The 10,000-nt window shown below is 40.5% G+C and overlaps 2 protein-coding genes across 8 annotated transcripts in view; one reads left to right on the top strand and one right to left on the bottom strand.

Annotated features, from left to right (window-relative positions):
• The window catches only part of LOC138048061 (natural resistance-associated macrophage protein 2-like), a 44,340-nt gene extending 43,900 nt beyond the window's left edge, over positions 1 to 440 (top strand). For all 7 annotated transcript variants that reach the window (XM_068894585.1, XM_068894584.1, XM_068894586.1 and 4 more), the window contains one exon: positions 79 to 440. In XM_068894585.1, the coding sequence (XP_068750686.1) occupies positions 79 to 183 (105 nt within the window). In that variant the 3' untranslated portion in view covers positions 184 to 440. The remainder of the gene's footprint in view (positions 1 to 78) is intronic.
• A 2,074-nt stretch (positions 441 to 2,514) lies between these two features.
• Positions 2,515 to 10,000, bottom strand: part of LOC138048138 (RNA-binding protein 48-like) — an 8,855-nt gene continuing 1,369 nt past the window's right edge. Inside the window, exons 3-9 of the mRNA XM_068894588.1 lie at positions 9,721 to 9,801; positions 8,747 to 8,886; positions 7,363 to 7,900; positions 6,151 to 6,175; positions 5,568 to 5,624; positions 4,028 to 4,084; positions 2,515 to 3,220 (exon numbers count right to left, since the gene is read on the bottom strand). Of these exons, the coding sequence (XP_068750689.1) occupies positions 3,158 to 3,220; positions 4,028 to 4,084; positions 5,568 to 5,624; positions 6,151 to 6,175; positions 7,363 to 7,900; positions 8,747 to 8,886; positions 9,721 to 9,801 (961 nt within the window). The 3' untranslated portion in view covers positions 2,515 to 3,157. The remainder of the gene's footprint in view (positions 3,221 to 4,027; positions 4,085 to 5,567; positions 5,625 to 6,150; positions 6,176 to 7,362; positions 7,901 to 8,746; positions 8,887 to 9,720; positions 9,802 to 10,000) is intronic.

Consider the following 10,000-nt stretch of genomic DNA (forward strand, 5'->3'; position numbering starts at 1 on the left):
CCTATTTCAGAGTGGACTCTGCCCTGGTTTTCTTCTCGTCCGTAAAACTCACGTGAAATCATTTCTTCCTCTTGACAGTGTTTACAAAGACCAAACAAGTACGAACCCCAAGAGAACACAGAAGAGGACAGCGCTTCAGTTGCAACGGAAAGTCAAAACTCTGAAGGAAAGAAACCTGATTAGTCGAATTTATGCTCCAACACAAACTACCAAGTGGTTCAGTTGAGCTTTTCTTTATTGCAAAGAACACACGCACAGGATAGCTTAAAAAAGGCCAATTGGTCACACGATCGTTAAAAATGGAATAGTGCTATTTTTACCGCAGTCGATAAGAGTCTAGACAATGCTGTACGTGTTATGCTCGCGTCAATTTGTCATGCAATGTAATAGCCAATCAGGAACGCCCATTTTGGAAAATAAACCAATCATATTACGAGATAGTTCTTGGCAACGCTTGCTCTTTCTTCGTGTCATGATTTTGCTCACGCTCTGAAATAAACACTTTCTTTAGCGTTGAATATTGTTGTAAAAAAATTCAGCGTTGTCTGTACTCTTGTCGATATTCGTCATCAAAGTGGTGAAAATTTTGTTGTTGACCACTGTGATGACGAATATCGATGTCGATAAGAGTACAGACAACGCTGAACCACTTTCAATTTGTTAAATTGATACGGTTTTTCACTGACGAAAACGCAAGAGACGAAAAACACAAGAAACGAAATCTTGGAACTTTGCGTCGTAACGCTCAGTTCGCCGAAAAATGAAATATGTTGTTTCTAAAAATGATGATTTTTGTGCTTACGGGCTAGCCCGTGTATAAAAACGGCCATTCACTCAGCATTCATTGTCAACGCCCGTTACAAAAACAATAGGCCACTTGCACTAAGAGGTCACGTGACCAATGCTTCCCTTAAACAGTGAGTTGTAATCTTGACAGAACACATAAAAATTATCTTACACGCGAAATTTGAGAGGAAACGCATTTAAGGGAGATATTTTATGGTACTTTGATTTTTCAACAAAGTAGCATGATTTGTCTTGGCCGCCATGTTGGAGGGCATACTCTTGCCCTCCAACATGGCGGCCAAAACTACTTTTTGCTTATATCTTGTTAAATGTTTGATAGTTGAGTTCAGATGTGCCATAAACGTTACCACATCATCTTTTCAACATTTTCCTTGAAGTTCAAGTGCAAAATTTGTGTCAGAAAGCGGTAATTCATAATTTTAAAAAATCAAGTTTTGGTCACGTGACCAGCTACGGACTTTCTCATTTTAAGCAAATGGTGCGGGTTTGAAAAACCAAATCACTATTATTTTGTTTAAGAGATGACCCACTAATAGTGTTTCGAAGGCAAAATCATGTAACTTTCATTTTCATAAAAACGATGTCACATGACCTCTTAGTGCAAGTGGCCTATCACACCGACAATGTTAATGGTGTAACATTCGTTACCCGTAAACACATGTCCCCCGAGGGAGCTATCTTTATTGCATTCAGACGATTTCAACCGCGTGACGGAGGAGTTTAAATTTTATTTCATCACGCTCACTCTGGGAATTCATAGTACCATGAATCTTCAAACAAAATGTAACCATGGTATTTAGTGCACTAAAATAAAGACATTTACAGTACTTTTGAGGGACGCGGTAAATCTAGTCTATTTTCTGGCTTGGAAGGTGTCGTTGTCATTTGTTTTCCTGCCGTCGCAGTCTCTTCGTCATTACTTCCTTTGACAGTACCAGAACTTTTCACTAAAAGAGAAACGTAGGTGGCCTTTAACTTGTGGAAAATAATGAGAAAAAAGTAACTCTTGAATTTGTCTAAGTGCACTTTCAACCTCGAAACTACAATTCCCGAGACATTGAATTAAGGAAAAGTCAATCTTGCCGGAATACATGAAACCTCCACCCCCCTCCCCTTTCCACCAATGCCCCCTTGTTTTCCGTCTGGGGGATCAGATAAGAAAATCAACGAATTCATTGCGCCCATGGACCCTTTGTTTTGCGTCCCCTGAACTCGCTCTCTATTGTCTTTGACTACCATGGCCGCGGAGTGACAAAGGTCCCTGTATGATGGAAAGCAAGCCCTGTCGCAAACGTAAACCCCCTTGTTAAGAAAGCTGATAACGCTAACTACAAAAAATGGAGCAAAGATTCTTCTGGGTTTTAAAGATATAGACTGACCAAGTTATTAGGCGTCACTCGTATTTGCGTGGGCTAAAGCAATGGCTGATTTCACGCTCATCTGAAACTGGTAATACCATGACGTCCCATCGAAATTTCAGAAGCAAGATTTCAGGAAATCTAAATAAACGGTTGCTGACGGGAATGTCCACTAAGGACATGTGGAAAAAAAGACGACATAAAATAAGGGATACCATATCTTTACCTGATTTGAAGACCTTTCGATAGCGAGTCCGCGACGCCATCGGAATTCCGCCCCTTTACTGTGCCACTTGGCAATGAGAACAAATACATGGGCATTATGGATCCAAAGTTTAAATATTTCCAAGCATAATATGCAGGACAGGGTGATGTGTTGACAAAAGGACCATGAAGTCGTTCAAACCATGCCGCGCCTTCGGGCAGCTACAAAACACTGGTCACAGTTCATTGTTTTAATGATACAGAAGCAACCCTAGCTAACCATTTACAAATGCTAACATTAGGCCTAAAAACTTTTGTTTAGGCCTAAGGTTAGCTTTAATGAATGTTTAGGTTTCTTTCTGTATTGCTAAAACAATAACCTGTGACCTGCGACCTGCTGCGCGTCTTCCACGTCTGTGAACCACCACTGAATAGACGTCAGGGGGAGACTTACAGCGAAAGCCCCGAAAATAACCCGAGACAAATTAGTGGGAGGCGAGTGCTCTCAACTCAATCGTCTCTTACTTCAGGAGGAGAATTTTGGTGTGTACTACAGTCCTAGCAAGCGAAATCCACAATAACGTCCGAGACTGACACGAAACCACTGCGATGTTGCCACGACATTCTTCCGAGATCTTCGGGAAACGATAGCGAGGCAAAAACAAACAACGCGAAACATGTCATGGTTGTTTCCTTTCCAGAGGCCACATCAATGAAGTGGTCACCTTGTCCTTTTGTAGGGACTACGGAATTTTGCTTGTCGTCTTGGAGTAAGAAGTCAGAAAATTTCATATTCTCTTTCTTTTCTTTTTGGAAACTGATGCCACCACCTGTTCACCGTCCAGAGGTTTCTGTTGATGGGAATAACAAAAGACTATACTGAAGGACATAGCGGAAGTGACAGGTTTCATAGGTATTAGGTAATCAAAGAACTACGTCAAAAAAAGCAATAAAAACCAGGAAAGCAATAATTGCGATGTGTACGGTTTCAGCGCTCGAATTTCATCAATCCAACATGTAACTGACCAGTTGCTTCGCATTTAAGAAGGTTATCAGCGCCTAACAGACTAAGACTTAACTGATTAGAGTGTAACGTGAAGTGCTAAGTTTCTACCCCATATAAACCATGTGAGCGTTTAAGCCCTACTGATGGAAATGGGCCCACACAAGGACAGAGAAAAACTCTGACCAGGGTGGGAATTGAACCCACGACCTTCGGGTTAGATCACCGCTGCTCTACCGACTGAGCTACAAGGTCAGACGGGAGCAGGCCGTGGGAACTGAAGATGTTAAAGTAACGGCAATGAAAATGTGCAAGTACAAGGATTAAGTTTTTTTGCAAACGTTGGCAGTGTAGCACTTTCATTTGAACAGACGTAACTGATTAGAGTGTAACCCGAAGGTCGTGGGTTCAATTCCCACCCTGGACAGAGGTTTTCTCTGTCCTTGTGTGTGCCCATTTCCTAATAGACTAAAACTGGAACAACTCCTGAGAAGGATAAGGGTGAAAACGTGGCAGAAATCGTCTCTTTCAAGACCATTGCATTCTCCAAAATTGCCATTTGAACAGACAGACAGACGCTTTCGTTTCTATCCATCATTCTGAATTTCTGTTGAGGAAAAGTCGATTACACAATGTCATCCTTAATAGTTCGTACCTCAAATAATTGTACGCCTGGAGCAGGAGAAGGTGACACTTCGTGTGTTCTTGATAACTGTTGATTAAGGTAAAAAGCATTTTAAAGTTACCAAACAAAATGTCCTCAGTCTTCAGTATGTTCCCCAGAAGGAATAAATAAAACCACTTTTAATGCATTAACTTTGTAGCGTTTATGGAATGCGTGCACGCGTCACATAGTTTTCTGTAGGCTACGAGGGTTGTACAGCATAATATCTGCATTCTGCTGTTCATTTTGTCCTGTTCCTGAAATCCCTCCTACCCCATCCTTTTTCCTGATTTTATGACAACAAGAAACAACCTAAACTCTCTCCTATATTCTTAGTCAGAGTTTTTCTCTGTCCTTGTGTGGGCCCATTTCCATCAGTAGGGTTAACGGTCACATGGTTCATATGGGGTAGAAACTACACTCTAATCCTTCAATTCTGTTCAAGTATAAGTGCTGCACGGCCAACGTTTGCAAAAACTTAATCCTTCCTTGTACTTGTACATGTTCATTGCCGTGACTTTAACATCTTCAGTTTCCACGGCCTCCTACCGTCTGACCTTGTAGCTCAGTCGGTGAAGTAGCGGTGATCTAACCCGAAGGTCGTGGGTTCAATTCCCACCCTTGAGTGGGCCCATTTCCATCAGTAGGGCTAACGCTTACATGGTTCATATGGGGTAGAAACTTAGCACTTCACTCATTGTCCCCTATCACCTTCTCGCAAAATTAGCTCCGCAAAGAGAGTCTCCACGCAGGTTAGCTTTTTAGAGTAGTTATACTACTCTAAAAATATAGATTAACCAAGAGAATATACATATTTCCTGTAGAGGGGTATTTTCATAAGTCAGAAAAGCGAAAGAATAAAATAATAATAATAATAATAACAATAACAAATTATACGGTTTAGAGCATAATCCCGACGCTTTCTGACGCTTTACGGCCAAACTTGAAGTCCTACACTGTAGGTCGATCTTCGCTCATCCTTACGTGAATTTTCCTTCATTGACCGCGGCAAAAGTCTACTGAGCTGCTGGTTCTAAAGTGTGTACATCTACATCTACATGTTCCAGCACTCGGCAAAGTCCCTTTTTGACTTGTGGCTGTTTCTGCTTAGGTGGCCTCATACACCAGAAGCCTTTTTAGAGACATCACCGCCAAGCCGGCCACTTTATCCACTACTCTTCTCGAATAGTGTTTGGGTTCTTTAACGTCCCACATGGAACTTATGAACACAGAAGACATTTGTGAGACGGGTCCTACGGTTTATAGTCCTTATCCAAGAAGACTTGAAAGTCTAACCATTTGCAGATGAAAGGCAGCACTTTCTCCTCAGTTATTTTAAGATCCTGAGTGTTGATCCGGCCGGGGTTCGAACCCGCGACCTCCCGCATGACAGCCCGATGCTCAACCAACTGAGCCACCGGTGCACGGTGTAAAGGATTGTTGCGGTAAAAGAGACAAAACTTCTGGAAAGCGACGATGTTTTCTACAATTTCTACATGTAAATACCAAGTTGGGCCTCTGTATATCTCACCTTTTGCATTTTCTTTCTGATAGATACTGCAGTCTGGTCCAGGGAAAGATCTCCAATCTAGCAAAATCAAACATTCAACGCAAAGGATAAATTCAGAACAGAAAAATGTCTAGTGTTGGTTTTTGTTTTTGCAAAAAATGAAAGGACAGATACGCTATGAATGATCGAGGGAGGGAATGATTGGTGCACAAGCTGAGAAATCTGAAGCCAAATCTTCTGAATGCAAGTCAATAAGCCAGTTTGGAGTTTCACAAAATAATTTTTCGCGCTGGGATAAAAAACTAGAATACATTAAAATTGCAAAAGATTTTGAATGCACAGTGGTGCAACTATTTTCCAAACCAAAAAGAAGAAAATTATATGCTTGCTTTTTTCCCCCTGAAAAACTGTAAACTGGCCTTTTTGTTGACTTTACAATATTATTATTGTTCCAGCGAAGCAACTTAATCAAACAAATTGTTCTTTTCCCAACAGATGTCGCTTCATAGCTATTACTGAAAAGTGCAGTCAGCCAATTATAAATATTTATTATTGCTATAAATTAAAAGTTATACTTATTAATTTGGGACAAAAGTAGTCTCACCAGAGAAGCCTTGTTTGAAGAACCCCTGAAAAAAAATTATATGAAGCAAGACTTATTATGAATTCCTCAGTGAATAACAATGCCAGTAATAGAAAGGCCACTCTACATGGAAACATAGCAAGTGGGTGTTTGAGACCCCAGAATTGGTTGTATCTGAACCAAACTAAACTTAGTGGAGCTAGGTTGGTAAAAAGTCGGGTACCATCTATTGATCCAAACAAGGCACTGATTTACATGTATCACAACAACTAAAGTAGGAAAAAAAGGCCACCTTGGAACATAATGCAAACATAGCATCAATTTCTTCCTGGCAGCATTGTTTAAAGCAGTCAACCAGTTAACACCAGAGAAATCAATGGAGTTTGGTGACAAATGTGGCCAAGACGTGATAAATGCTTGGTAAAATGCTTTCAATAATAACTTGGTCAAGTTCATCAATACCACACTACATTACATCAAATTATTATATGGCTGGTGTTTCTGGCAGATATGACGAGCAATGTGATTGGCTAACAGCAGCAAAGTGCTAGGGCATTGTTCTCCCGTAATGCCCACGGGCCTAATTATTGTGCCAAGTTCTGATTTGGAGAATATGTATGCTAAATGAAGGTTTTGTCACCCATCTACATGTTGCCCTCGATGTGATGTGTCAATGCCATCTTAAAATCACAATGATGATGTAAATAAGTAAAGGTACAGTGTAAAGTCTCTGTTACAAGCCCAAGAGGCCCATGAGGCCAGCGCTTATCTCCAGTTTCTGTAGCATGAAGCGACTAGCAGTATTTCTACTCCCCCCCTGGATGGAATGCTAGTCCATCGCAGGGTTACACCCAGCATTTTCACCGGTACCCATTTATACACCTGGGAGGAGAGAGGCACCATGACAGTAAAGTGTCTGACCCAAGAACACAACACAACGTCCCCGGCCAGAACCCGATCCTGGACCACTCAATCCGGAGTCGAACACTCTAACGACGAGGCCACCGCACCTCCCACGTCATAATTATAATAATAATAATGTAAACTAATTATTTATTCATTCAACTTTAACCTGGGTGCCAGATGTTTCCCTTGTAAGGTTACCGAGTCAACTCATGTTACTACTAATGTCCACCTGACATAACGTAGAAAGAAAAACATCTGGTACCTCAGGGTAACATTTTACATGTATTGTAGGCCATACACATGCATTATCATTCTTTTCAAGTTTACCCTTGCTCAGGCTGTGGTCCAATCATTCCTTGGGACATATACACAGTGATTGGCTTTTCCTGTTCCAGTCCTTGTTCCCTGTTGGCATACTCAAGGGGAGGACCATCAGTTGGTGGGGGAGGGGGTGGGAAGGAAGGAGGAGGAGGAGGAGGAGGAGGAGGTGGAGGGGGTAAATTTTGTAGGAATAATGGGAGTGTGGCATGGCTTGATGGCACCCTAGGCAATTCCCATGGTGGTGGGGGTGGGGGATACTGATATAGAGAAAGGTGTTCTGGGGGTGGTGGTAGGGTTGGATAATAATAACATGGGTAGCTTGAGGAGTTTGTGAACTCTGCACTGTTGCTGCAAAGCCAGGAGTCAGATGGTACATTTGCTCTGTTCCTTGGTTGACTAATGCTTGCGTCTGTTGTTTTGTTTTCAATGTGCGACTCATTGGTAACTTCAGTTTTTTCATCCCTGGATCTCTTGAGTGATGCCTCTGTCTCTCTTGAGTGTGAGACTTCGGCTGAGAGATCATTTTGCTGAACACCAAAAAGCTCTACAAAAAGAAAAAAACACATAAACAAAGAAAATTTGTGTGCATGTACCAGTGCACATAAACATACCAGCCCTGTAACTTCTGTAACTGGATGTCATTGACAATTAAATGGGTGTTACGATACATTGTAAGGATTGAGGATCTTTCACTTTGAATTACAGTAATCTCCACGAAATATACATTGTAGATAAATCCTTTAAATTACAAACAAGTATTTTTTTTTTCACAGAAAATTTGTTTCTAAACAATTTGAAATTGGTTTAAAAATTGTGGGGTTGCTTTCTTTTTTCCCAACCTACTAAATTATTAAAAGTTCAGAAGTTAGATCAAAATTAATACAGTGTACAAGTATGAATACAAGTACAAATATGGCCAGGCCCTAAGCTGCAGCATTTGACTGAATGAATGATGAAAAGCACAGTTTGATGGGATGAGGCTGAAAGCAAACAATAAATATTTTTATAAGTTGCCTATGACATGCTACATGATATATGGCCCATGAACATGAGTACACATGCATGATGCCAAAAATGGCAGATTTGGTGAAATTTCGCCAACCCTAACCCAACAAAAGTGACAGACTTGTCAAAAACTGCAGATTAGGCTAAATTTCACCATGGTGGATTTGGTGAAATTTTGCCAAGAGTGCAACAATCAAATGCAATGAGCTGGCCTTAAGTTAAGGGGCCCCCAGAAAGAAGCAGATTTGGCGAAATTTCACCAAGAGGGTGAAATGTGGCAGATTTGGCAGACTTTTACCAAGTGGTGATGCTGGGCACAGCTTGGAGTCCCTTCCTTGAGTTTTTCTTAAGGCTGTAAGTTACATTACATACAAAAATGATTCACCTCTTGTCTTTTTTGCGATAGCCTTTCTTCTCTCCTGAAGCTTCTCTCTTGTATCATCAACTGTTTCAAACTCGGGAGCATAACAAACATGTAAGATGCCTCCAAAAAACGACCTGTTATCCAACTTCTTCTTGGCGACTCTAACAAGAATCAAATGCAACAAACAGGAAAAAGATTGCAGCACATTAAAAGCTGAGTTGCAATGTACACAAACCCTGTTTGAATCATTCCTATACACTGTGACATTCAACTGCCTAAATGGTCAATGCAACAAATTAGGGACATTAAATGTGAAAATTGTACTCCAAGAATGAATTCAGCCAATTACCTACCAAGGCTGCTGCCTAAGAAAATTTTTGGGAAGCCCTTCGGGCTCTCAACATTAAAATAATGTTAGTAGACCGAGTCATTTTTTCAAGAGCCCAGAATCAATACTAATACTTAACCCAGAAAGATCAATTTCGACCCCAGAGCGATTCTCTTGACCGAGGGAGAGAAGAGCTCTGGGAAACTCTGAAAGAAAGTGTCTTCAATTACTACAATTATACACTTCTCTGTGATCGACCAAATGATAACTGGCCTGTAAGGGCATTACCAGTAATTTTGGCCAGTTGCAGAAAGGTGAGAACTATAAATTAAACCTTTTAAAAGGAGGTAACAGCAGCATTACTCAACAGAAAAAGGACTCATTTCATGGCAGAGATTTTTTTAGTGGGGAAAATATGGTAGCAGTAAAAACAGCTTTAAAAAGACAAGCAAAAATGAAGGCACCATGATAAAAACCTCTGCCAGCACTGAGTTAAATAGTCTGTCAAGAAATCAAAGTAGAAGGAACCAATCAGAAACGACCAGAAATGGGTAACTGTTGTCTCAACTACGTGTAAGAAACTTGCCTACTGCAAGAACACATCCATTTTTTCCTAATGGAATCTTGAAATCCCCACCCACCTATTTTGGTAGACATGGTAACATACCTTGCAGAATTGATTCTCTGAAACTTGATCCAATAAACCTCTGTGAAAGGCTCTGTTGGATAGTCGTCCAGAATACGATATCTGTGTATAACAGGAGACCATTAAATGAACTTTTCAAAATAAATCTACGTGTTAAAAAGCTTGCAAGTTAACAGTTTGCAAATTATTATTGTCACTGCCAATCATTTTAATTTTTTCTTCTGTAGATTTTATTCATTTTACGGTTGTACAAAAAAAACAATGTACATGTAACTTTAGAGGGATATAATTTAACTTTTTG

Source organism: Montipora capricornis, chromosome 1, assembly GCF_036669925.1.
Source record: "Montipora capricornis isolate CH-2021 chromosome 1, ASM3666992v2, whole genome shotgun sequence".
Classification (NCBI taxonomy): Eukaryota; Metazoa; Cnidaria; class Anthozoa; order Scleractinia; family Acroporidae; genus Montipora; species Montipora capricornis.